The sequence below is a fragment of the Ochotona curzoniae genome, unplaced genomic scaffold (assembly GCF_017591425.1).
Source record: "Ochotona curzoniae isolate NIBS_2020 unplaced genomic scaffold, NIBS_Ocur_1.0 contig_2692, whole genome shotgun sequence".
In the NCBI taxonomy this organism is placed as follows: Eukaryota; Metazoa; Chordata; class Mammalia; order Lagomorpha; family Ochotonidae; genus Ochotona; species Ochotona curzoniae.
The window spans coordinates 6,942,467-6,970,258 of record NW_024465556.1 but is presented as its reverse complement, the minus strand read 5'-3'; the positions used below and the strand labels follow the sequence as shown (position 1 = coordinate 6,970,258).

At 43.6% G+C, this 27,792-nt stretch overlaps 2 protein-coding genes and 1 pseudogene across 4 annotated transcripts in view; 2 read left to right on the top strand and 1 right to left on the bottom strand.

The window, feature by feature from the left end:
• Positions 1–2,394: 2,394 nt before the first annotated feature.
• On the bottom strand, positions 2,395–20,173 carry CISD1 (CDGSH iron sulfur domain 1). Of its 2 annotated transcripts, XM_040975801.1 has the most exons (4): positions 16,456–16,529; positions 14,730–14,886; positions 13,063–13,268; positions 2,395–2,954 (listed from the first exon to the last, which is right to left on the bottom strand). In XM_040975801.1, exons 2-4 carry the CDS (start codon positions 14,734–14,736, stop codon positions 2,865–2,867), a joined length of 303 nt encoding a protein of 100 aa, XP_040831735.1. In that variant the 5' UTR covers positions 14,737–14,886; positions 16,456–16,529; the 3' UTR covers positions 2,395–2,864. The 2 variants fall into 2 exon arrangements, with proteins under 2 accessions (XP_040831735.1, XP_040831734.1); XM_040975800.1 differs by lacking the exons at positions 14,730–14,886; positions 16,456–16,529 and adding an exon at positions 19,972–20,173.
• Positions 20,174–21,574: 1,401 nt separating this feature from the next.
• Positions 21,575–27,792, top strand: part of IPMK (inositol polyphosphate multikinase) — a 50,548-nt gene continuing 44,330 nt past the window's right edge. Inside the window, exon 1 of one of the 2 annotated variants that reach the window (XM_040975796.1) lies at positions 21,575–22,089. In XM_040975796.1, coding sequence (XP_040831730.1) covers positions 21,897–22,089 — 193 coding nt within the window. In that variant the 5' untranslated portion in view covers positions 21,575–21,896. The remainder of the gene's footprint in view (positions 22,090–27,792) is intronic. The other variant, XM_040975797.1, reaches the window with a different exon arrangement.
• On the top strand, positions 23,865–24,015 carry LOC121153525 (annotated as a pseudogene).

Sequence of the window (27,792 nt, the reverse complement as noted above, 5' to 3'; positions counted from 1 at the left end):
AATTGCCTAAAATACTGTTTATTCCAATCATTGCAATTTAAAAGGTTGGGTCATGAGAGCCTTTGCTTGAGGTCAGTTGGTAGTAAAAGTGAGGGGCAAGAATATTATGGCTAGTAACATAATACTCTCACTGGCACCCGAGCAACTTGCTAATTATAAACCTTCAAACAAAGCAAAATCAAAAACCTTCATAATCAATGTAAAATCAAATAATTCTACGTGCTTAATAGAAATATTTGGTACAAATGATTGTAGCTTTAAGGTTTATCAGGGAAACAGCGTCAAGTCATAATTACACAACTTTATGCCATAAACTATATATAGTCTAAACTGTGAGCTTCCAGTTTTCCAAAATGCCCACCAGTTCCATGGTCCATGGCTGCCTATTAAATATTTGCTACAGATCAATGTCACTTAAAATCGCTGTAAAACAAGCTCTCCATACAAAAACCAAACAAACAATCAAACAATAACAACAAAAAACAGGCTCTTCAGAAACTATGAGAACAAATGAGAGGGAAAAATGGGGAGAGCCACTTGTCCAATACTGCAATGAAATGATAACCACACACTTCAAGGTGTTTAACTAGATCAGAAATTATGCACAATTAAAAAAAAAGTCACATCAACATATTGACACCCACCATTTTTTAGGTTAATTATGAAAGGGAGTTCTCTTTGAGTATTTATTATTTTTTCCTTTGTGGGGCAGAGACTGAGAGCAAGCTCTCACCAGCTGCTTCATCCCCCAAATGCCTGCAAGGAGGCAGGAACCAAGAACTCAATCTTGATGTTCCACGTGAAAGGCAAGAATTCAATTACGTGAATGATCGCTGCTGCCTCCCAAGGTTTGCATCAGTAGGAAGCTGGAATCAGGAACCAGAACCAGGTTAAAACCCAGGTTCTTCCCATGGATCATGGACAGCTTAACCAACAACTGAGCTGCCAGGCCAACCAGCAGTTCCTTACAAGGTTTGAGCATCCCATTAGCTCAAAAACATGTTAACTGATACATTTACCTGTTCTGGTAATACACAGCAGGAAATCTGTCAATGTCATTTCCAATTGAACCACAGAAACAGACCAATACACCTTCGAAAAGTAGTTTTGATAACTGTGTGATAGGCTCCTACAATTATAAACAAAAATACCTAACAACCTAAGTTTATAATTGACTGTTAAGTTACAAGAATGTCCCTTTACTAAAAACTTTGTAAAACAATATTTGAAAGTATGATTTCCCTCTTTTGTTGACCCTGCAAATCTGACAGTATCAGGGTTTCATGGTTTTAGATTTCGTTCTCTGTGCTGTTAAATACATGTCCAGGTCAGTCACAAGTGCTGCTTAAAACAAGTCTACCCAGTTTTTGTAGCATTTTTTTTTTAAACCTACAATGGCACACAAAGCTTATTTTAAAAACTGCCATGATCAAATATAATTTAGGAACACCGCTGTCTGGTTTCATTGATTCTAATAAGGAACTAGACTTTTTTCAGTGGATTTATGAATGACTATTGAAAATTCAAGTGTGTTAAAACAAGAAAGTTTATCTCATCATTTTTAAATGTTTGCATTATTACACATGTATTTTGTTTTGGTATCTTTCCTTCCATATAATTCAAAATCTCTTTAAAACACAAAATTACCTCAGAAAAGTTCATATAGGCATGTGACTAAAAGCAAGTTCATTTTGGTGCAAATGATTTTGACACTCATGCCATGGTTTTCCTATTATATGTTTTTCCCATGAATTTTCCAAAGATCTCTCAACTATTCCAGCTTTCTTTGACTGCTCCTAATTATTTTCAGTTTTCATAATCAGTAACAAATGCAATGCTCCTGGTATGACCCCTCGATGAATGTCACATAAGCGCTGTCTTCAAATCTTTGCTTTCTGAAAAGATGCACCTCTTATTTTTCTCCAGATGCTTCCTTACTAATGTAAGCCATACATGATTTCCCAGAGTGGGGGGTAAGGAACAATATAGCCATCTTCCATGTCTTTGCTCTAACTTTGTGAATACTATTTCTACCATGGATGTGGGGCTTTGTAATGAAGACAATTGGCATTGTATGTTCCAATTGTTGCTGCCCTCAGTTCCAGCCTTTGCCATTCCCTGGATACAATTTGGGAACATTATGTTGTTGTAAGACATTCTTCATGACTTTACATCAGTTATGATTTTGGTTTATTAGTTCCTTTAATGGATCAAGGAAATATCCATCAAGATGAATACAGAGATGTTACTGCCCCTGAATTATGGACCTGGTCACTTACAACTAAGCAGAATAATACAGCTCATTTCCTGATTGAAAACTTTGAGCACACAGAAGCCATGTTTTCTCAGTGTCACTGCTATTGTCAAGAAGAAATCAAGGTTGTAACATTTTCAAGCTTGTACTAAGAAGTATATATAGCTCGATCATACCTTATTTACTTTCTAGCATAAATGAGTGATATGAAAAGGTGGTAATGTTTCCTTGAAACTTACAAGTACAATTTGCGTATGTGTGATTTTGAGAATAATTTAATACATCAACCTCAAGATATGACTATATTCTAATATCATTATTTTAAATTTAAAGAAACGGATCCTTACAAGACCAAAATAACCCACAGGCCATGAAGTTGGTTTTCACATTTTCTTTGTTTTTTTTTTTTTTGTTGCTGTTGTTGTTTACACAAATGTGCACCACGATGTTTCAGCAATTAAGGCAAATGCCATGAAATGTGAAAGCTGCAATTTGCAATATACCACATCTAGAACCCAGAGGAGGTGAATTAGACAGAAGTGGTAGTCACCCTAATTAAACAACCAGGTAACATCATGACAAGTCGGTCTGCAGCATGTGAACTGTCCCTCTAAGTTTCCTTTTTCTTGACAATCAGGGGTCCCACGTTGTCTCCAGTCTCTTCGTTGTGTTTTGTGTGGGATCCATCACAGAACGGGAACTAGCAAGAGAGAGAGAGAATGTCAAACATCCAATCTCAGGATCGGTAAGATGCCTGGCAGAGTGGGCAACGATGCCTAACTCAGGCACAGGACATGGTCACTTTTTCAGACTTTTCTTGGCTATTCTAAATAGGCTTTCTCAAAGAGCAAGTCTAAAGTATGTATACTAAGTAGGAGGAAAAACTGGTTTGTAAAATTGATCATTAATTAAATTTCACTGTTGGCAGCTTTTTCTATGGTTAGGTACTAGTTAAATTCCTTTGTAGAATTTTATTTTGAAAGATTATTTTGAAAGATTCCAAGCTCATTCATTTAAAAACAATTTACGGGGCCCGGCGCGGTGGCGCAAGTGGTTAAAGGTCCTCGCCTTGCACACCCGGGATCCCATATGGGCGCCGGTTCTAATCCCGGCAGCCCCGCTTCCCTTCCAGCTCCCTGCCTGTGGCCTGGGAAAGCAGTCGAGGACGGCCCAAAGCTTTGGGACCCTGCACCCACGTGGGAGACCCAGAAGAGGCTCCTGGCTTCGGATCGGCATAGTATCGGCCCGTTGCACTCGCTTGGGGAGTGAATCATCGGATGGAAGATCTTCCTCTCTGTCTCTCCTCTCTGTATATCCGCCTTTCCAATGAAAAAATAATAAAAAAAAAATAAATAAAAAATAAAAACAATTTACGTGTTATTTCATGCTGGTTATCTCACAGTAATTTTGCTTCAAATCTTTCCATTTTGTTTTTTTTTCTTTCTTCATATCCCAAATTTCTTCACTTTTATACACATATGTCATTACATCATTTTTAGATAGCATTTAAAAGGACTTCCTTCTTTTAGAGATGTGATAACAGAAGTTCCCATTTCTTCCCCAGATTTCACATTTTAGAGGTAACTGATATTCTGATGTTCCAAGGAAAAGGGACAAACAATTTCTAGTAGTTGTTTCTTAGACTACACCAGGGAAGCTGAATCCTGTAAAATATTCGAATTTGGTTTCATTCCACGTTTGAAAAACATACCAGGGAGTACTCTTAAATCACAGCAAAATTGTTACTCATTTTCATGGCATTGTAGAGAATACATTGCAAAATGTTCTTATAAGAGCCTGTTGTTCGCCCGGTGCGATAGCATAGTGGTTAAAATTCTTGCCTTGAATGCACCAGGATCCCATATAAGCGCCGGTTCTAATCCTAGCAGCCTCACTTCCCATCCAGCTCTCTGCCTGTGACCTGGGAATGCAGTAGAGGATGGCCCAGAGCCTTGGGACCCTGCACCCGAGTGGGAGACCTGGAAGAGGCTCCTGGCTCTTGGCTTTGGATTGGCTCAGCTCCAGCTGTTGCGGCCGCTTGGGGAGTGAACCATCAGACAGAAGATCTTCCTCTCTGTCTCTCCCCCTCTCTGTATATCTATCTGCCTTTCCAATAACAATAAATATTTTTTTAAAGCTCCTGTTGCTTCATTATTATTAGAGGCCATTATTTCCCAAGTTGTTGTATATTGATATAATTTTACCAAAATAAACTCTACATACAAATGCCTATTTATAGACAGCATGTTCCCCTTCTGATCAGCCTACTACAAGGGCGCTGAGTGTGCTTAAAGTAAGTTTCAGTATTGGTATGGAGTTTTCCCTCCATTGTTCTTCTGCGCTAAATTTCATTGAGCTTTACTTATCCAGGTAAGCTTGAGATTTTGTTTTAACCAAGTTTCATTTCTCTTGTAGTTTTCATCCTCACATTTAAAGCACATTTTCTTAGGGTTATTTCCGTATCTTATCTGTTTTAGATAAACATTGCTAGATTTTCCAAATGCATCCTTCCTATTGTTAAATAACATTAACATTTAATGTCAAATAACATTCCTATTGTTAAAATTGTAACAGAAATACGAATGTAATGCTTCAGATGACTCCTTGGGACTTCGAAATTGGAAGGCCCAATCATCAGATAGTTTTTTTTTAATTTCTTCCCTTCTGTCCTTTTATATCTGTTTAATGTGAAATGACAAGAAGGTCTTTTTTTTTTAAAGATTTGTTTACTGTTATTGGAAAGTCACATATTCAGAGAAGAGGAGAGAACGAGAGGAAGATCTTCTGTCTGATGATTCACTCCCCAAGTGGCTGCAACAGCCAGAGCTGAGCCAGTCTGAAGCCAGGAGCCAGGAGCCTCTTCTGGGTCTCCCAAGGGGGTGCAGGGTCCCAGGGCTTTGGGCCGTCCTCGACTGTTTTCTCAGGCCGCAAGCAGGGAGCTGGATGGGAAGCAGGGCTGCCGGGGTTAGAACTGGCGTCCACATGGGATTTCTGGTGCATGCAAGGTGAGGACTTTAGCTGCTAGGTTATCGTGCTGGGCCCGAGAATGTCTTTGTAGTCTCATATCGAATGCACCTATGATCTAAAGTGTATCACTGTTCAATGTACAGTATGCTGTTATTTTGATGGAGCCAATTTAGAGTCGTCAATTGGGGCAGACATCTGACACAGTGATAAGACACCGCTGGAGATTCTTGTCTCCCATTCTGAAGTGTTCCCTGGGAAGGCAGATAGAGGCTCAAGTACCTTAGTCTCTGCCACCCACATGGGAAGCCCATATGGAATTCCAGGCTCCTGGCCTTGGCCTCTGGCCCAACCCTGGATGCTGGCGCACCAACCAGCAGATTGAAGATCTGTGTCTTTTTCTCTGCCTTTCCTTAAGTAAAAACGAATTAGGAAAACAAAACCAAAAAATGTAAAGTAATAAGAGGTTTGGCTTTTAATGGGACAATAAACTTCTGGTCAAGAGAGTATAATCTTAGGTAACTGAAATTTGATAATGAAGGCATATTATTTTCAACTAGAAGTTAGATGAAAATAGTATTTGATTGATGCTAAAAACCTCCAATGTTAATTTTATGATCATTACATTTCTAGATATACTTCAATTCCCAAGTAGATGGCAATGTAAATGTAACATAGGTAAAGCGTCCATTATTTCTTTCTTAGGTCATTAAAACGTGGTGTGTGATATATATTAAAAACAAACTCTTCCAACAAAAAAACAGGAACGCAAGCTTTCATTTTTTCTTGGCATGGTTGAGGAGAAAGGCTATAAAAACCAAACAAAAATGTATCTCATAGTAAAATAGAGCATTTCAAAGTGACATATGTTTAAAAAACAAACATGATTTTACAGAGATGAAAGTTTACACTGTAAAGACCTCATTTTTACAAACAGTATAAGCAAAACATTTTACTGTGCAGTTTTATCTAGTTTATAAAATGTATCCCTGAAAAAGGAGATATTTCTAAATAACCTCACAGTAATCATTAAAAAGGTACGTTTAACTTATTAAAAAGGTACGTTTAACTTATTTCTTTTTTATATCATGTTGAAAATGTTAGAAAGCTAATGTTTATTGTCAAATTATTTTTCTTCAATGTATACAATCAAGAACAGGAGAATACAAAGAAATAGCCATGTATAAATGAGAAACCATTTTCCTAACAATCTAGCTTTGCCTAAAAACCGAAATTAGCTTACTTGCTTCATATTCTGAAAAGGAAATAAAAAACATGCACACACTTCATACCTTTATAATTGTTGCACTCTTTATTACAACCTTAAATCAGAATCATTTTCCAAACTTGATATATTTGCTCATTGGTGAAATTTAAGAAAATGAAAGGATTAAAAACATGCATTTTTCTCCAACAGGATCACAAATTTTTAAAAAAGATTTATTTACTATTTTTATTGGGAAGTCAGATATACAGAGAGGAGTAGAAATAGAGAGGAAGATCTTCCATGTGATGAGGAGCTGAGCCGATCTGAAGCCAGGAGACAGGAACTTCTTCTGGGTCCCTCAGGCAGGTACAATGTCCCAAAGCTTTGGGCCATCCTTGACTGCTTTCCTAAGCCACAAGCAGGAAGCTGGATGGGAAGCAGGGCTTCTAGGACATGACCCGGTGCCCATATGGGATCCCAGACATGCAAGTTGAGGACGTTAGCCACCAGGCTGCTGCACTGGGCCCAGGACCACACATTTTTAATGATCAATGCCTGGAAGCTGCCTAATATGAGATGCCAGCATTGTAGGTAGCAATTGCACATGAGCAAAAGTCTGAGACCAAGGTAGAGGCCTGTTGGCGAGGGTCTGTAGTTGGGCAAGGTCCAAGGAGATCTCACAGATATCCTTGAGCCAGTCACGTACTGACTCCTGCACATGGGTCACGCTGTTACTTCCTGATCATCATGCCCCGGCTGGTTAACATCAATTGGGTATGTAGGAGATGGAGCTTTTAATCTTTGTGTGGCATCAACTACAGTCATCTGCTCCCCAGGCAGTACAATGAAAGACTGAGGCATCGAGCCTTCTAGGTCAACCTCCTTTCTCAGAGAAGTGGGCTTCCTTCTGGCCATCTGTTATTATAGTCTTAATCTAACGTCTGTCTCTTTTCTTATTTCCTCAAATGCATGCTGCCCCTTCTCCAACCCTGTTTATGCCATTGCTGGCAGTGATACGTATTTATTTTATTTTATTATTCTTTAACAATTCTTTTTTTTTTTTTAAGATTTATTTTTATTAGAAAGGCAGATACACTGAGAGGAGGAGAGACAGAGAGGAAGATCTTCCATCCGATGGTTCATTCCCCAAGCAGCCGCAACGGCTGGAGCTGAGCCAATCTGAAGCCAGGAGCCAGGAGCCTCTTTCAGGTCTCCCACGTGGGTGCAGGGTCCCAAAGCTTTGGACCGTCCTCAACTGCTTTCCCAGGCCACAAGCAGGGAGTTGGATGGGAAGTGGGGCTGCCAGGATTAGAACAGGCGCTTATACGGGATCCTGGTGTATTCAAGGCGAGGACTTAAACCACTATGCTATCACGCTGGGCCTGGTAGTGGTATTTATTAACAAATCCTGGGAAAATTATGTGAATGAAACTGGCTGAATTTCCTGTATGTTCAGAAAATATTGTTTATGCACCTAATTTGAAACTATAAATTCCAAGATTATTTTAAAGAACGGCCATGGATTTTTCTTTCTTTTGAGACGGAAAGCACACTGGTTCTTTCTTTCAATGTTTACCAAAGACAGGCCTGCGTCAGCCCAATGTTAGGGGCTGGAATTCAACGCAGGTCCCTGAGAAGGGAGGTAGGGGGCCAATGACCTACGTCATTACCATGCCTCACAGGGTCAGTATAACAGGGAAAGTGGAGCCAGCAATGCAGCCCTGAGGCATATGGCCTTCTTACCCATCAGGCTAAACGCCCGCCCTGCTACATCTTTTACCACTGAGGAGGAGAGGGCAGGAGAAAAGAGGCTGCAACAAAGGTTTAGGAGAAAAACCACCACTGAGCCATGCTTACTATCTGGAAAAACACAGTAATGATAATGCAGCTTTTTGCTCAAATGCAAAATGTGTTTCTTTTTAATGGCTCTACATCTCAAACCTGTAGCTTTTAGGGTGATTCATGGTAGAAATTTTAAAAACACTCTTCTCTCCCCTTGACTTCTTGCTTTCACTGGCAACAATAAAACAAACAAAAAAACCCACACATCTCTTATTCTTCCTAACTTCGTAGCTTTCGTAAGACTTTTGATTCTGGCCCAGACTGCCCAGGGCCAGTTTGGCTCCTTACCACAAGCAGCTCTGAGAAACACTCTTACTCTGGTTGAGAATGAATAGAAAAAGTGAGGCTCTTACACACCACTTTAGGGAAATATATGACATTTACTAGCATGTGCACTGAAATGATACACAAGACAGCGGATACGGCATGAAAACACAGTGTGAGAAAATACGATTTTTAGAAGCCTGTCCGAAGGCAGGGTGGCCAGAGAAGGTTACCAACTTTCAGAACACTCTTTCTATGAAGCAGTGGGCTCAGTGCACCCCACCTCTCAACTGCCAATGGGATGGAGGTCTCCCGTCTCTCACACTCCCCTCAAAACATAACCACTGTAGTTGCCAGTGAAGGGAATTGAACCTAAAGAGCAGGACCAGCCACGTTTCATTTTCCCTTGTGCTCCCGAGGTCAACTGGCAAAGCACTCCTTTATTTCTTGGTCTGCCTCTTCTTGCTTTGTTCAACCTTTCACCGGACTCCTCCCGGGCCGCCAAATAACTATGATGCAACCCACCTGAGGTGAGGGGCAGGGAAACGGGAAGTTGAGTAAGAAGAGTAGGTTGCACTCTTCATTCTAACATCAAGGTCCTTCCATCTTCTTGACTGAAAAGTAAGACTCTTCTTTCTCAAGGCTGTTTCATATCTTTCATTTCATTTTCCTTCATTTCTTTTTAAGATCTTCCATCTGCTGATTTATTCCCCAAGTGCCTGCAATGGCAGGAGTTGAGCTGATCCGAAGCTAGAAGCCAGGAGCTTCTTCCAGGTTACCCATGTGTGGGTGCAGTGTCCCAAGGCTTTGGGCCATCCTTTCCTGCTTTCCCAGGCCACAAGAAGGGAGCTGGATGGAAGTGGAGCAGCCGGGATATGAACCAGTGCCCATCTGGGATTCTGGAGCGTGCATATAAGGCAAGGACTTAGCCATTAGGCTACCATGCCGAACCCTTTCTACCCTCTTTCAAGATAACAATAGCTCAAATAATACCTCTCCTTAAGTTACTTTAAAGGTTTGTCTACTTTTTTATTAGAAAGAAAGATTTACAGAAAGAAGATGAGACCGAGAGAATAATCTTTCATCTGCTGGTTCACTCCCCAAATGGCTGCCATGGCCAAAGTTCAGCCAATCTGAAGCCAGAAGCCTCCTCCAGGTCTCCCATGCAGGTACAGGGTCCCAAGAACTTGGGCCATCCTCTACCACTTTCTCAGGCCACAAGCAGGAAACTGAATGGGAAGTGATGCAGCCAGGACACAAAGTGATGCCCATAAGAGATGCTGGTGCTTGAAGGTAGAGGGTTGGCTTGTTGAACCCTTGTGCTGGCCCCTCCTTAAGTCACTTTAAATGTTTCCTCTATTGGCTCTTTTCATTCTCACTTAAAATAGGAATAGACTTTTTGTGAAATACAATGGAATTGGCCAGCTTCTGAAATAGCAGACAATACACCAACCCCGGAAAGCTTAAGGGAACAATAGCTTATGTCAACAAAATATAACTTGTATATATTACCAAGACATCCAAATCATCTCACTCGCGAAACATACTCAGAATGTTAGAAATACACAATAGGTTTCTACTGAGTAGAGCTTAAGAATGAATTAGAGGGACCTGTGTGGTAGTCAAGCAGCTAAAGTCTTCACCTTGCATGCCTGGAATCCCATATGGGTGCTGGTTCTAATCTCGGTGGCCCTGCTTCCCATCCAGCTCACTGTTTATGGCCTGGGAAAGCAGTGCAGAATAGCCCAAAGCTTTGGGACCCTGCACCCGCATGGGAGACCCAGAGGAAGCTTTTGGCTCCTGGCTTCAGACATAGCCTCTATACTAATTATTCTCCTGAAATGACAGATTTAAGATTTATTTACTAGAAAGGTAGAGTTTAAGAGTGAGAGAGGCATGGGCCCGGCGCGGTGGCGCAAGTGGTTAAAGGTCCTCGCCTTGCCGCCCGGGATCCCATATGGGCGCCGGTTCTAATCCCGGCAGCCCCGCTTCCCTTCCAGCTCCCTGCCTGTGGCCTGGGAAAGCAGTCGAGGACGGCCCAAAGCTTTGGGACCCTGCACCCGCGTGGGAGACCCGGAAGAGGCTCCTGGCTCTGGACCAGCATAGCATCGGCCATTGTGCTCACTTGGGGAGTGAATCATCGGACGGAAGATCTTCCTCTCTGTCTCTCCTCTCTGTATATCCGCCTTTCCAATGAAAAAATAATAAAAATAAATCTTTAAAAAAAAAGAGTGAGAGAGGCAGAGACACAGATGTTCCACCTGCTGATTCGCTTTCCTTATGGCCACAAGGACCAGGGCTGACCCACACTGAACCCAAACGCTTCTTCTCTGTTTATGGTGTGGGTGCAAGCACTTGGTAATCTGCAACTGCTTTCCCAGGCAAATGAGCAGGCGGCAGATTAGAAGTGGAGCAGCTAGGAGTTGGACTGGTGCCCATATGAGATTGCTTCATCAGACAGCAGTTTTACCTTCTATGTCACAACACCACCCTGACCTGGTTGTCTTTGTACAAGCTCATGTGTAGTGCTGAATCTTTGAGAATTCTTTCCACTTTGAAGCCACATTTTTAGTTTTCTCTTAACCCTTCCAGCTCATTTCATCTCCTTAACTGGCTTCTGCTCTTATTCAGAATGTAGAAAATGTTCCAAGATTTCATGCTTAGCCCAGTTTTTATGTGTATCAAGGATCAGCTGCATTCCTACACTTGACTCATCAGCTTTGCTGAGCTCTGTCTCCAACCCTGATGAAGCACTTAGTAGCAGCTTCGCATGCATGCTCCCATACACAACCAAACACAACTCTAAATTGAGGAGGGTAATGGGAAGAGCTTGTGCCTCTAGACAAGGGGAACTTGCTTGGCAAGCACTTCAGATTTACGTTGTGCTGCTCAAACCAAAGTGCCAGCTGTGGAAATGGAGAAACGGCAACAGATACGTGAAACCTTTGACAATAGGGTTAACCCAATATAGTAATTTTTGTGTGGAAGACTGGAGAAAGATAGGAAGCATTAAAAGAGCAATTAGATAATGCAAACAAAAAGGCAATTCAGGTTGACAAGATAATTTCCCTTGTCAGTAATAAGCATTCCAAATTTACATGGTGAATTTGCGGTAACAGTTGAATGGAAAGGCACAGCAGATAATCTCAATGTGGATGTAATGTGGGGGTATCGGGGTTAGAGATAGAAATCAGCACACTGATGAGGGACAGGGAGAACTCTTCATCCACTGGTTCAGAAGTGGCTGCAATGGTCAGTGAACCAGGAATTTCACCTGGGCCTCCCCTATGAGTGGTGGGAGTTCAAGGACTTAGACTGTCTTCTGCTGTCTTCCCAAGTGCATCCGAAATAAACCAGCTAGGACTTGAGTAGCATTCAGCTATGGGATGCTGGAATCGCAGGTGGCAACTTAACTCCAAACACTGTCCCTGACATATCTATTTCTGAGAGCCTAGCCCCACCATTGAGAACTTTTTCACAAATCCTGCATCACATGCAAGCAGGCCCACCATACTGCAATGCCACAATGAGAGTGTATGTCAGAGCCAGTGTTGTGGCACAGCAAGTTAAGCTGCTGAGTGCCACCTCAAGTCCCAGCAGATCCACTTCTGTCTTTCCTCCTACCTTTCTCAGACTTTGCCTTTTGAAATAAATAAAAATCTAAAAACAAACAAACCAAAAACTCCAAAACAAAACACTCAAAAGATACATAATTTTCATGGTTTCTTTATTGGGGGAGCCTTTTAATGTTGTTTTTTTTTGTGAAACAGTGTTTATATCAAATTTCTTATGATTCACCAGAAATTGTATAATAATACTATAATAATAATCGCATAATAATACTTGCAAGATGATTTGGGAAAGGATTTTTACCCTCTTTTGATCACTAGGTACCATCTTGTTTGAACCTGCAGGCATCAAAGATGAGATTGCCACAAGGAACTCGATGAAATTCTCATATAAGAAAATAAGGTGCTTAATAAGAATCCTACCTTGTTAGACATTTGGCTACAGGAGCTGTAGCTGAAATAAGGCTTGTGATATTTACCAAATATGAAATTTCTAAAGGTAATCTTTAAAAACTTTCTTTTGTAAATTTTAAAAATGTGTTTCAGTAGTCAAAGCCTGAGAACTCACACACATACACACACACACACACACACACACACACACACACACAAAAGAAAGAAAGAAAAAGAAAAAAGAACTTCTTGCTTCCTTTCGTGTTTAGGCTGTGCATTTTGTTTCCTGGGTAACGGAAGCTAAGATCTACTTGGGAAGGAAATCTTCACAGTAAATTAAGATGGGATTTTCTCTCTTCTTTGGCCAAGAACATGGCTACATTCACTTGAACTCAAAGAGGGTTTAATGTAATTTTGCTACAGAGTGTTAATGTATCTTGGTAAACACATTCCTAAAGAGTATATGGAAAAGCAGGAGAATGGAATCCATTAAGAAAGAAGGAAGGAGGAAAGAGACATTTTTTAATAGTGTCTGGCGACATAAGTTTGATACAATCATTTTTCCTCACCTTTTTGGACCTCCAGCAACGACAGTACACGGCTTTGTCTCCCAAATCTTCCATGTCAAAAGCATGCACTACCTTAGGGTTGTCCTTCTGTATGTGAAGGTTCACCATGGCTTTGTTGCGGTGATCTTTCACATAGAATCTTCTGTAAGCAAGGTAACCAAGTGCCGCTGTGCCAGCAGCAAAGGTAACTGCTGCAACCCATTCAACTAGAGGGAAGGAGAGCAGGAATAATGATCAGAACCCAAATCCACACCAGTTACCTAACATGAATGATCATAAAGCAATTTTTCAGTATTGAGCATCCCAACCCTCAAAGAAAATCTTCAATGTTACCAAAATGACTAGAACTACTGGTGTAATAACTATTGTTAAAACTTTCCCCTGCCTTCCCTGAGAGATTGTGTGTTCTAGTCAGTGACACAAGAGAGAAACTTAAAATTTGAGGAGGAAAAAACAAGGCCTAATCTTTGAAAATGCGCTCATAAAAGGGTTTTAAAAACTGTATGTGTTGGGCCTGGTGTGGTAGCCTAGTGGCTAAAGTCCTCCACTTACAAGCACCAGGATCTCAAATGGGCGCTGGTTCGTATTCCCCTTGCCCCACTTCCCTTCCAGCTCCCTGCTTGTGGCCTGGGAAAGCAAGAGAGGATGGCCCAAAGCCGTGGGACACCCACATAAGAGACTCAGAAGAAGCTCCTGGCTTTGGATTGGCTCAGCTCCGGCCGTTGTGGCCACTTGGGGAGTGAACGAGTGGATGAAAGCTCTTCCTCTCTGTTTCTCCTTCATTCTGTAAATCTGACTTCCCAATAGAAATAAAGCTTAAAAAAAAAAACCTGTATGTGTCTTCATGTACCTATTATCTAAAAAATATGGAGTGGTTCAGCAACTTAAACTTCCACCTGCAATGCCAGGGCCTCATGTTAGGATGCTAGTTGGATGGAGGCTTTTGCTGCTCCACTTGAGATTTAGCTCCCGGTTAACTTTCCTGGGAAGGCACTGTAACATGAGTCCCTGGCTTCAGCCTGGCCCAGACCCAGTCACTGTAACAGCCTGGGGAGTGAACCAGAGACTAGAAGAACCTCTCCGTCATCCATTCCATTCCTTTCTCCGTGACCTTCAGACTAAATAAACAAATAAACACATATTTTCAAATATGAAACATAAAAACTCAGATTAGAAATTAAAGCCAAATCAGGAGGTGATTATGTCAGCAAACATGACTCATTACAATTCACTTAAACAGTAAAATCCCCATGTTATTTTTAAATGAGTGAATTTACAAAAACTCAGTTATAACCACCACACAGAGTATAACTACAAATAGAATTGTAGCTGAAGAAACAGCAACAACAAAAAAGGACAAATAAAACCACCTTTTAAAGAAAACATTCAAAGGAATATATTTTACCGGATTACAGTTTCCAAACCAGTCAAAAATCTATAGTTCTGTAAAATACCAAACTGCTTTCTCATAACTGAAACAAAATCGAATATACTAATATGCTTTGTAGAAAACATGATTCATATAATTATAGTTACATTCTCAATAAATTCTAAATTTGGAATTTCTGCAAGTGGATGATTATCTGAATACCCTACAAACCTCATTTTAAATTTAATAACACTATTCTGCTTCTAATAATGATAGTAAAAATACTTGTTGGACTAACAGGCCATGTATTTTGTGTGGCTTTTCAAGGGATCCTTAGAAACCCAAGTGCTTAACAACTACCCCAGCTCCAGGCAAGGACGGAGAGAAGAAATTTCTGCATAATCTGGTTAGCCTCAGTCTCAGAGAAGAGTTGTCTATTCCGGGCATGGAGTGGGCTGCAGGAAGAAGTTGAACAGGGGTCAGAATAAACACACATCACTGCTTCCCAGCACTTCCTGAGTCAGATCTTCGGTTTCTGAAATAAGTTCCCAGACTAGCAAACAAAGCCCTAGAGATAAAAAAAAAAAAAACACACACACACACACATTCCAATGGGATAGAAACACACAAGGAATAATTAGTTGGATGGATTATTGACGTTACTGAGTCAAATTCCTTATTTCACGATTACATAAAACTGAAGCTCGGTCTTCCAAATCTCTAATGGAAAGGAGCAAACATTCCCACACTTCTTTCCTTTGATCATGGTCTTGTTTTGCATAGTTTATTTAATAATTTAGTTTTGATAAAAGTTTTTGAATTACCATATTCTCCATATTCTATTTTCAATGTCAACTACAGTAACATTTTTCTTTACAAAGCACTTTAGGCTGTTTTTCTTCCCACTACATTTGCATTTCCCCCTTGCTACAAATATTAACTGGTGTTTGTGTGTTCCTGAGTGCAGTATGAATGAGAAAGAGGCTTAATTTACTTGACAGCCACAAACCTTTGGCCTCATCAGAGTATGTTTTTAAATACTCATGCGTGCACATTTGTCTTGAAGTTTAATGCTGCTCAGTGGCATTACCTTGCAGCAACTCCAAATAGTGCTGCTGTGGTGACTTTTAGGGGGATTCAATTCTTTCCATCTGATGCATTACTTACGATGGAACGAACTTTCCTGACAATATTCCCTACGTCAGATGCTATAGCAATTCACTTCTCAGCTAATGGACAACCATTCTGAGTAGGTAATGTATCCACATTATAAGCCAATGGACTAAACATTGCTTTGCATAGTGTACAATGTTTGCTGATGTTGTTCATAGTACAAACTTAAGACTAGAATAACACAACTCCTTAGACACTGTTTGATCTTGGTCGTACCTTAGTTTTTTGGTGAATTAATTAAGTACTCACTAATATTTGCTTTAACGTTGCTACCATATTGTAAAAACTCCTGAGATCCAAGGAACAAGCAGATGACAAAATCTAAAGCCAGTAAACAGAGAAAGAACTGAAAACCTAAAAACGCAAGTAGTATGAAGCTCTTAGTAGGGTGGATGTATATCAGGAATAGCCACAACTTGGAGGTAACCAAAGGACTTTGTCAAGATCAATTTTTCAGGATATTTCAGTTGGCACCTTTTCAACAATGGCCTAGAACTCAGGTATGGAAAAATCTAGAGCATGACTTTTACTTCTGGTTTATTCTCATTTTCTTCTCAAGGTATAGAGATGACTGGAATTAGAGTAATCCATGCTTTATCCAACTTCGTTCAATAATGCTTTCTATCTACATAAATACCAATAAAGAACAAAAATACAGATAATAGGCAACATTTCAAAACAAATCCTCTTTTCTTACTCTTTCCTTGGTCTATACTATTAAACTCTTAACATTATTCAGAGATTGAAAAGGCACAGATTTACCCCTAAATCCCAAGCCTTTGTTTATGACCCATTTCCCTAATTTTCTTACTGTGAGGATTATTGTGCTATAATTCAGACAGAAATGTTACCTCTCTTCTTTCCCTGTGGCCCCTTTTCTGCCCCAAACTGCTCACCACTGTGTGCCGTCAACTGTCATAGAATCAGAATGTTCTCCTTTAGGAGGGGGGAGGGGAACTCTTACTGAACCCTTCCCTTAGATCTTGCTGATTAGTAGCTTGGGCTTGGCGAGGCTTTCCTGTTGTTGCTGTGGTTATACATTGGCAGGCTGTGTCTGGCATACAATCAGCATTGAAAAGTTTCAGGAAATAAAGTGTGATTCATTTGTGTATTTCTTTCATCTTAAGATTTACTTATTATTGTTGGAAAGAGAGAAGACAGATTTACAGGGAGAAAGAAAGATCTTCCACCTGCTGGGTCATTTTCCACATGGCCACAATGGCCAGAGATGAACCAATCCAAAGCCAGGAACCATAGGCCTCCTCCAGGTCTCCCATGTAGGTGTAGAGTCCCAAAGCTTTGGGCATCCTTGACTGCTTTAGGCCACAAACAGGGAATTGGATGGGAAGTGGAGTAATCAGGACCCGAACCAGCGCCTGTATAGGATACCAGTACTACCAAAACTGAGGATTAGCTCGTTGAGCTATCACACTAGCCCCTGTAGGATTCATTTATTTGATTGTGCAGGTCAATCTGTCAATCCTACCACCACATTGCTCTAAGAAAAAAATGACCTGTCTGTCAACTTCTTAATTTACTGTATCAAAATGTGGAACTGACTTCCTGAGATTGAAAATAACAACAACCCACCTTTACTATCTGGAATAGCTCAGACACGCACAAACACCATAATGAATCTCCATTTACCTCTCTCAGCTCCAATAATAGTGGCCAATCTTGTCTCATTTCTTACTCTAAATCCAACCCTTCATTTATTCATTTATTTTTCACAATCTGTAGGAGTTATATTTCTTTCTTCCCTTAGTATGATCTGCATATTCCTTCTTGGATGAAAATGAACTCTTTACCGGAATAGGGACCTTCCATCCTCCAGGTCATATGAGGGCCTTGAAATTAGTGCTTTGGCCCTACCAAGGCAACCACTGCTACACATCTATAGTAGGTAATTTTCTTTTTAAATATTTTAAAGATTTATTTATTTTTATTGGAAAGTCAGATAGATACACAGAGGAGGAGAGACAGAGAGGAAGATCTCCCATCCACTGAATCACTCCTCAAGTGGCCATGATGGCCAGAGTTGAGTCAATCCGAAGACAGGAGCCAGGAGCCAGGAGCTTCTTGCGGACCTCCCGCGAGTGCAGGGATTAGAACCGGCATCCATATGGGATCCCAGTGGGTACAAGGCGAGAACTTTAGCCACTAGGCTACCATGCCAGGCCCAGAGCAGGTAATTTTTAAACTGATAATTTTGTATGTTCCGTGAGTGATGCAAGTAGCCAATGTCCCTTACAGAGAAAATGTTACCCATTCCTATTCGGAATGATGATTGTAAATGGCTTAGTTAATCTGCTGAAACAAGATAGTGTTTTTCCTATGTTGACATGAAATGAATTTGGAAATCAGGAATTCATTTCAATAAAATACACAAACCTAGAAAAGTCAGAGAATAACAATTTATGAGATGCTATTTTGGCTGTTTATGTTACAAGGACCAGGGTGTGGGCTGTGTGGACAGAGGAACATCCTTTTGGAACCTGAAGGTAAAGCAAAGTGTGAAACAGGTGAGTTGAACGGAAGGCAGGCTAAGGAAGATGGTGAACTACGAGTGATTTGAGGCTGAAAACTAGTTTTCATTTATAACACACTCATTTCTCATGTGAACATAAAGAAGAATCTATATGCATATTCACACTTTCAACTTTTTATCCAACTTATATGGATAATGTGCTTACCATTGTTACATAATATTCCACATCTTTTTATGATTTTTTTTCTAATTTTAGTTAATATATGATCATTCCTGCCCCTCCCCAGTTAAGAGACCTAAATGGCTGCCCAACCCATAGGAATGTTTTAAAAACTATCAGCACAATCAAACTTTTATGAGAACTAAACATTAACAGCTAGCTTCCCAAGACTTCTCTGTTTCTGACTAGGCAGGTGCAGGTAAGAGATTTACAAGGGCCATGGGACTCTCCTTACAGGGTTCATAACCTCCATGTTTTTTAGTGAAATAAACCCCAAAGCTGAACATTGTCAGTTTAAGCTCATAACCTGCTTCATCAATTTCCAGCTCTGTAGGGTGCCAACTAGCAAAAGCGTCACTTCTGAATTCCCTTATGGCTATACTTAAAAAACAAGAAACTCATTTGAGTACAGTGAAGATCACTCCTCAGACAGCGATGAGAAGTCCTATTTCATATCCAGAGTGTGCTACCTGGAAAAACTGAACCCAAATTTTGGAATTTTTCAGTCCATCTTACACATGTGCCAATAATCTTCCTATAAAACTATCAACAGCACAAGCCACTGTAAGACAAAATATAGTCTTACTCTCAAGAAAACAGGTTTTCTTGTTTTAAAGAACCATAAGTAAACCACTCTGTATTTGAAATGTACCAATGTATCCTTATTTTTGCAGCAAATCACCTCTTCAGCATGAGCTACTCAGAATAGGCCAGGAAGCATCACCCTCAAATTTGATCATCATAAGCAGAACACCTCCATTTCTGGAACCCGCTTCTGTATTATAAAATGAGGGCTCAAAGCAGTAGGGATGGCTTTCCAGAACCTGGTCTAGAGTCTCAGTACTCACTGACTGAATCAGAGGGGTTAAATTTTAACTTCTGGATGACCTCTGCATCTTTATTCAACCAGAGTTACAGGTAACCAAGCCTTGGGGAGTGGCATTTCATATGTGGGCAGGGCGAGCAAACCTATCATGTCACTAGGAGACAATCCTAAACAATTACAACATCGCCAAGAACTGTTATAAAGTGGAACCCCACGCTCAACCAATTCTGTAAACTCTGACGGGCTGTTCTGCCAAGCTTTGCTTCCAAGCACCAGGTAGGAAGGCTGAGAAAGCTGAGGGCGCGGCGGGCCCAGCAGCCAATCCTCCCTTCTGGATCAGTGCCAGGGAGCGCCAGAGGCATCACAAAAAACAGGGAACACCGGGGGCCTCGGATCGGGTTTCTTTCCGTTTAAAAAAGAAAAAACAAATATTCTGCAAAACTAAGAATGTGATTAGTCATGCACCGCTTCGGGATAGAAGGAAACGGACTTTGCAGTTACACGTTGTTCTACACGTGAGAGGGGAGAACATCTCCCCCACCACCCCGCCTCCTTTTTGAGACGTAAAGATAGAAAAGCGAATTAGCTTAAGGACCCCTAGCAGCGGGGTCATTAGAGGAACGGCTGAGCAGAAGGCTTGCATGGTCCCACCCTGCTGTGGCCGGTGGCACCAGCACCCCGTGCCCGACCTCGCCCCCTCAGAACGCGCGGCCCGGCCAGGCGCTGCCTTGCCCTTCTGCAATCTCAAGGTGACTGGACCGGCCGGTGCGCAGGACAGATGGGCCAGCGGTGCGCAGGCCGCCGGCCTCACCCTCTCCCAGGCCCCACCTCACCTCGGATGCTGGAGTTCGAAGTCAGACTCATGGTGCCGTCACCCAAGCGCGTGTGCACACTACACTCAGCGCAAACCCGTTGGCGTCCGCAGCTAAAGGTACTGGAGCCGTCCTAAGGGCACGGACACCGGGGAAAGCTACTGCGCAGGCGCCAAGCCGGGCCGTCAGCACGTGTGTGAGAGCGAGCCAGGCCGGTGGGTGCTGCGCGTGCGCGGCGCCGTCGCCCTCCTTGCTCACCCCCGCCCCGGGCCTTGAGGAAGTGGAGCCCGGATTTTGACAGCCGCGGGAGGGGAGGAGGGAGGGAGCGAACGGGGTAGCTACTGAGTTTGCGCACGGCGGAGGGGGCGGGGCCGTGGAGCCCGGGCGCAGGGCTTCGAGAATCCGGAGTCCAGGCCGGATTTTCCGTCTCCTCCAGGTGTGTGGGGCGGCGGAGCACAGGTGTTTGTAGGGCACTTGCCTACCAACGACAGCAGGTATCTGACTTTTTTTTTTTTACCCCGAAGGTTCTCGCTCAGTTTCTGTTTTAGCGGTAGGGCAAGGTCCAGTTCTCCCGTATGATGCCCGTGCCGGCAGTGGGATGGGGGAATAAAGTCCCATTCCAGAATTCCCCCTTCGCTGCTGCTGTGCCTTGCACTTGAGTTAGTCTCGTGCTCAAGACCTTGGAACAGAGTGTCAGAAAAAAAAAATCAAATGCTGCTGCTTTCCTCGTGACCCCGTAATTAGGGCTGTGTCTTCTGCAGCTTGCGCGTCAGTTCTAACGTTTTGGATCAAGCCTGTTTCTAAACAGCAGTCGTGGAGAAGGCTGCGAGTCGTTTGAAAACACGTTTAAAAAAAAAAAAACTTCTGTTGTTTTCGTGCTGGGTAGGAGTTGGCTGCAGGTGAAGGGTGGCCTCCCCCACACACCTGGCTGCCCTTCCCAACTCCCCCGGGGCCATCTCTGAGCCAACCCTTGGGAAGCCCTGAAACGCGCCTTGAATGAATGAGGGCGCAGGGCCGCCTGGGCACGGACCCCGGCCTCGGCCCCTCCGGGGACAGGACCTCCTGGGCACGGGCTCGTCCTGGGCATGGACCCCGGCCCCAGCCCTTTGGGAGCAGGACCTCCTGGGCACGGACCCCGGCCCCTCGGGAGCAGGACCTCCTGGGCACGGGCTCGGACCCTCCGGGGCAGGACCTCCTGGGCACGGACTCGGCCCCTCCGGGGGGAGGACCTCCTGGGCACGGGCCTGGCATGGACCCGGCCCAGCCTTGGGAGCAGGACCTCCTGGGCCGGACCCGGCCCTCGGGAGGACCTCCGGGCACCCTCCGGGGCAGGACCTCCTGGGCACGGACTCGGCCCCTCCGGGGGGAGGACCTCCTGGGCACGGGCCCCGGCCCCTCGGGAGCAGGACCTCCTGGGCCCCGGCCCCTGGTCACCCGGTGCCGGCCTGCCGCGGGGGTCCCGTCGGGCGGCCTCTGGGCATGCTCAGTAGCGGCGGCGGCCGCGGGTCGCGCAGTCGGAAGCTGGCGGCGGCCGAGCAGGCGGTGCTGACGCGCGCGCGGCAGCCGAGGGGACTGGAGGACGGCGGGAGGGGGCGGGGGCGCGGGAGGTGGGGCCGCCGCCGTCAGGGCCCCAGGGAGCGCGGGGCGCCGCTGCCGCCGCTGCGCTGCTCGGTTCCGTGTGCAGGGCAGCGCCGGGGCTGCTGGCCGCGGCGGCTGAGGCGCGGGAGCCGGGACCGCGCTCTGCCGGGAGTTGGGCAGGGGCGCGCCGGGCGCCTCCGCGGCGTCATGGACCCTCTCCCCGGGCCTCAGCGGGCACCAGCCGCGGGAACCCCCGGGCCTCCGGGCGGCCGAGCCTGAGCGACCCCCGGTTCTCCGGCGCCCCCTCCCTCCGCCCTATTTTTTTTTCCCCCCTGCTCTGGCTGTTGCTGCTGCTTGTACGCTCCGTTATGGCAACGGAACCGCCATCCCCCCTTCGGCTCGAGGCGCCCGGCGCCCCAGAAATGCGGACCCCACCGGCCAGCGAGGCCGCCCCCGAAGGCACCCCGCAGCCGCCGGCGGGCGGGAGGCTCCGCTTCCTCAACGGCTGCGTGCCCCTCTCGCATCAGGTGGCCGGGCACATGTACGGGAAGGACAAAGTGGGTAAGTGGGGGTGGCGCTCCCTTTCCACCCCCGCACGCCCCCTGCCCGGCGGAGCTGCAGGGCGCTCCCTGGCCGGGCTGAAGGGCTCCCCCTGCTCTGCACGCCGCGCCCTGGCCCTTCCGCCCTCCCCAGAGCCTGGTCACCCGCCCAGAGGGCTTCAGAAAGTGGGGCGATTTCCAGCGTGTGGGGCGTCAGGCTTGTGGAGGGGTGGCGAGGAGAGGCGGCCTGGTCTCCCCGGGGAGGGTGGGTGTCGACTGGAGAAGCCGAGGTTAGTGAAAATAAGGAACTTCGTTTTAACTGGACGGGAAAGGAAATTCTCCCCTGAGCACTGGGTCTGTTTATCATAGGCGAGGAACTATTGCAAAAGAAAAGGAATGAAATGCAGATGATGCTAATCTGCTATTTCTCTTGTGGGTGCAGCTGCATAGCTGGAGGGGAAGGAAAAAAAAAAACAGCTTCAACAGCTCTGCCCCTTTATCCATTTATTTATTTATTGGTGGTGGGGAGCTTGACTTAGCTTATCTCTTCTGGCATATCAAGGAGGTTTTTCTTGGTGTCTCCTTGATTTCCCTAGGAGGCGTGGTTCTGATAGTGGGAAAACTCGATTCCCGGTAGAAAATGCACCCTGGAGTTGTACTAGAAAGGCTCACAGCTGAAATTTTTGTTATTCTTGTTCATCTCTGTAAGAATGCCTCACAGCTTCTGCAGTCTGGTTTTCAAGTGTCTAACTTTTAAAGTACAGCACAGAAACTGTCGGTTGAACAATAATTTTTCTAGCTCATTAGTTCCCTATTGATGACTTGTGGAAATCCCATAGATAAGTGTATGACTTCGGCGATCTTTGACCCGGAACAGCTAGCAGAGAGAACATTTAGTTTATGCTGGTAGGCTGATTCAGGCTTAAAAAAGAAAAAGTGATGATTCAGGTTTAAGTGATAAGATAAAACTGACCTTTTGAGATGAGGTAGCTAAGGCTTGGCCTGGTTGGGGACAAGCTTAAGTCACATAGGTGCCGTGTGTTAGAGTATTGAAACCATGAGATTGTCCTTTGGAATAGGATTTTTTGTGTGTGTGCTAAGCTTACAGAAATGATTTCCACCAGGCCTTTTGAAAATGAATGGGTACTAGTTGGAATTATGTTACTTCTCAAAGAGCAGTATTTCACATTTTACCTGCCTGCATTTGTTTTTGTTATTGTTAATGAGTTACGCTATCATTTGCCACCTGTGTTTTTGTGCCTACTATATTGTGAATTGTTTGAGGAAGAGACCCAAGCTATTGATCCTGCTAGCCTTGCACAGAGATTGGGACTTATTTTGCACTCAGAAAATATTGGACACATGAAGGCTGACAGTTCTTTTAATACAGAGTCAAGGAAACAAGTTTCTCCGGGTGCTTAGCATAGATGTTTCCTCCTGTGTGTCATGTCTGGGAATGGGAGCTTGAGAGCTGATCTTTCACATAACCTCTGTAATACGTTTGTTGAGTTCTTAACTCTCATTGCTCTTCACAGTTCTCAAGTTCTCAGTCCCGTCGAAGGGTGCTTGGTGATTTATATTAAGTGGGGGCGGGGGGGGCAGGTGCATCAAGGTTAAGATGCCAGGTGGGATCCTGCTATCCCATGTCAGAGGGCCTGGAATGGAGTCCTGATGTTGCTAATGCTCACCATAGAAGTCAGTAGGGAAAGGCTTACGTGATGAGGTTCCTGCTGCCTGGTTGGGATTGCATTCTTAGCTATCCCTGGCCCTTAGCAGGCATTTGAAAGGAAACCGGTGATGCTTACCTGGCGGGGGGATACCATGATCATGCAGGTGGTTTTCCCAGGGCGAGGCTCATCCATTGCACCTGAGCTGTGCTGGCCCCTGCGATTTGTGAAACTCAACTGCATAATTTGCGGTAGTGGGGGACTGGGTTCACTCTCTCAAAACAAAAAAACCTAAAAACAAAAAAAAAAGTAAACTGGTGGAAGAGAAATGGAAGTCTTTCTGTTCCTGTACATTTCAAATGAATATAAACATTAAAATGAATAAATTGAATTTTCCCAGTAATATTCAACAGGCTTGAAAAAAGTAATTCTTTGCGTAAGAGTTATTAGAGATTGATTTATGTACAAAGGGATTAGATTAAAAAGAAAAATCCCAGCATAAACTAATCTCTGTGATGACTATTGTTGCTTAAGAATAGAACCAGTGCTGAGGTAGGTGTGTGACCTGGTGTGGTGTCTGAGGGCTGTAGTTTAATGCCCAGCTCAGCCTGTTGACTTCATCCTCCTGCTAATGGACCTGGAGAGGGAGTGGCAGTTGCTCCAGTGATTGGGTTCCTGCCATCCCATGTGGGAGACCTGGATTGTGCTTCCTGGCTTCTGTCTTTGGTCCCCACCTGGCCTGTACCTTCATTGGCACTTCTGGAAATGTGAGGATGACAGCTTGTTTGTTCTCTGTTCTTTGCATCTCAAATGAATTTTATTATTTACAATAGTTACCTGATTATAAATATACCCTAAATGTGAGTTAAAACTGCTTTACAGACAATGGCTGAAATAGTTAACTTGTCATCCAAATTGTCTAATGAAATAAATTATAGGGCTCAGCACAATAGCCTAGTGGCTAAAACATCGTCTTGCATGTGCCAGGATCCCATATGGGTGCTGCTTTATGTACCAGTTGCTCCACTTCCCATCTGGCTTCCTGCTTGTGGCCCGGGAAAGCAGGAGAGGATGGCTCAAAGCCTTGGGACCCTGCACCCATGTGGGAGACCCGTCTCGTAAAGAGGTTCCTGGCTCCTAGCTTCAAATCAGCTCAGCTCTGGTCATTTTGTCCTCTTGGAGAGTGAACCAGCAGATGGAAGAACTTTCTCTCTGTCTCTCCTCTCTATAAAAATAAATTTAAAAAATAGAATTGAGAGAAGAAATTTTTAGTCCTAAATTTTATTTATTACATTCTTTTTAAAAGTAGACCTTCTACAATTTCAGATGCTTGTTTTGACCAGACTGTATTGCCTGATTACAATGCCTTGAGCAGTTCGTGCTATCTATATAATGTGTATTTATTGACTTGAACTCTGAGATAATGATTCAGTCCTACATGTTGTTTTTTTTTTTTTAGATTTATTTTTATTATTTTTTATTGGAAAGGCGGATATACAGAGAGGAGAGACAGAGAGGAAGATCTTCCATCCGATGATTCACTCCCCAAGTGAGCCGCAACGGGCCGATACCATGCCGATCCGAAGCCAGGAGCCTCTTCCAGGTCTCCCACGCGGGTGCAGGGTCCCAAAGCCTTGGGCCGTCCTCGACCGCTTTCCCAGGCCACAGGCAGGGAGCTGGAAGGGAAGCGGGGCTGCCGGGATTAGAACCGGCGCCCATATGGGATCCCGGGCGTGCAAGGCGAGGACTTAACCACTTGCGCCACCGCGCCGGGCCCTACATGTATTTTTAATGCTCTCATAAGAGCACCTGAATAATGATAATCTTCCCTATTTATAAAATGGTTAACATTCAAAGTTCAACAATTTATTATATCTCTACATTGTCATAAACTGCTTAGTGTTTAAAGTACATTATTTAGCTCATGCTTTACCAACTGGAATGATTCTTGGTATGCTTTATTAAAAATTTTGTTTATTTATTTGAAAGGCAGGTTTACAGAGAGTAGGGGAGACAGGGAAAGGCAGAGTTAAACAGAGAGATGGGCAGGGAGAGAGATCTATTCATTGATTGTCAGCTGGTGAAAACTGGAACAGGCTGAAGCCAGGAGTTTCATCCAGATCTCCCACATGGCTGAGAAGCCCAAACACAGATGACTTTCCTTTTCTCAGGCACAGTAGCAGGGGACTGGACCAAGTGGAAAAGCCAGAATTTGAACTGATGCCCACATGGGTTACCAATGTCTTATGCATTGGCTTTACCTTCTAAACCACAATACCCATCCCACAAGTTACTTTAAACTTAGCTCATCCCTTTGCTAACGCTAAAATCATCCATTTCTCCAGGAACTGTCATTTCCTTTACCTTTGGAAATGCTTTTATTTATTATTTATTTATTTTTATTTTGATTTATTTATTTCAAAGACAGAATTACAGAGAGGAGGGAGGAGAGAGGAGAGAGATCCTCCATCTGCTGTTGTCTCCAAAAGGCTACAATGGAGTCAGGGTCTTCTTTGGGGTCTCCCATGTGGGTGCCAGGGCCAAAGCACTCATCTTCTGGTGATTTTCCCAGGCTATTAACGGAGAGCTGGATTAGAAGTGGGCTGACAGCAGGAACTGATGCCCATGTGGGATGTTACTGCTGTAAGTGGCAGCTTTACCTGTTAAGCCACAGAGGCAGGCCCTGGAAATGGTATTTAGAAACCAAGAAGTAAATGCTAGTGTGGTTGTTGCTGCTGGAACGTCATGTGTCCAGTCCTTTCCAATGAATATAACAAAGGCTATGTGTGTATATTTGAGAAACCATAAATATCAGGCCATGAATTTTATTCTAATATAAATTTTTTTTAAAAAGATTTTATTTTAATTGGAAAGGCAGATTTACAGAAAGGAGAGATAGAAATATTTTCCATCTGCTGGTTCAGTCCCCAAGTAGCTGCAACGTTCAGTGCTGAGCCAGTCTGAAGCTAGAAGTCAGGAGCTTCTTCTGGGACTCCTAGATGGGCATAGAATCCCAAGGCTTTGGGCCATCCTTCTTTGCTTTCCCAGGCTACGAGCAGGGAACTACATGGGATGTGGAGCAGCTGGGACATAAAGTGGTGCCCATATATGATCTCGGTGGATGCAAGGCAAGGCTTTAGTCACTGAGCCATCACGCTAGGCCCAGAATTCTTACTCTTCATACTTGATAGTCATATTCTTGTTCTTCCATAGTGAAAATGTAATTCCTCATATGTTTATTCTTTTGCTTAATCCTATAATTTACAGTTTTCTACACTCATATTACTGCAGATACAAACCTAAAATAAAGAACTCAAGATGGGATGCCAATGTACTGAGAGTATGCAATTGAAAACTGTTCGAAGTTGTTTGGTTCATGTTTATTTTAATTGTTATTTGTTCCTTTCTCTCATTTGCAGTAGTGCTTATTTATTTGAAATGTAGTTGGGTTCATTGATTTGTTTATACTTAGTTTGTTCTCTGATTTTGTTTGTTGGTTATATGTTAGAATGTTTACACAATCAGAGAATGCTTACAAAAAGAGGCTTCCAAAAGTCAAAGCTTTAAAAAAAAAAAATCAGAAGTTTGGTTTCTTCATCACCCACTGCATTGCTCTGAATTGCCTCTAGGTAACCAGTCTCACTGTTTTCCAAATTAGTCTGAGTTTCCTCTTGCAGTAGTAAGCGCATTTTTTTCACAACTTTAACTTGCACTGTCTTATGGCGAACTTATTTCCATAACATGAGATTTAGTTTTATCAAGGATATCTTTTCCTTCTGTGCAACTTCTTCTGGCCTAGGGACATTTTGTCCCTTTCATTAAGCATTGCTGTGATAATGGAGCTCATGTGGGTGAAATCCGTCCATGACTCTGTAAGGACATCAGCACATCTTGGGTTGAATCTTGACGTGAGCACATGTGCTTTGTTCACTTGGATATGTCAGTGACTAGGGAATCCATATCTAATCCCTTCATTTTGACATGACTGGGAACGCATGCAGTATCAATTCAGCACTCTTTTTGGGCCACTGACTTTCTGTCCACTCTGGCGTGGGCAC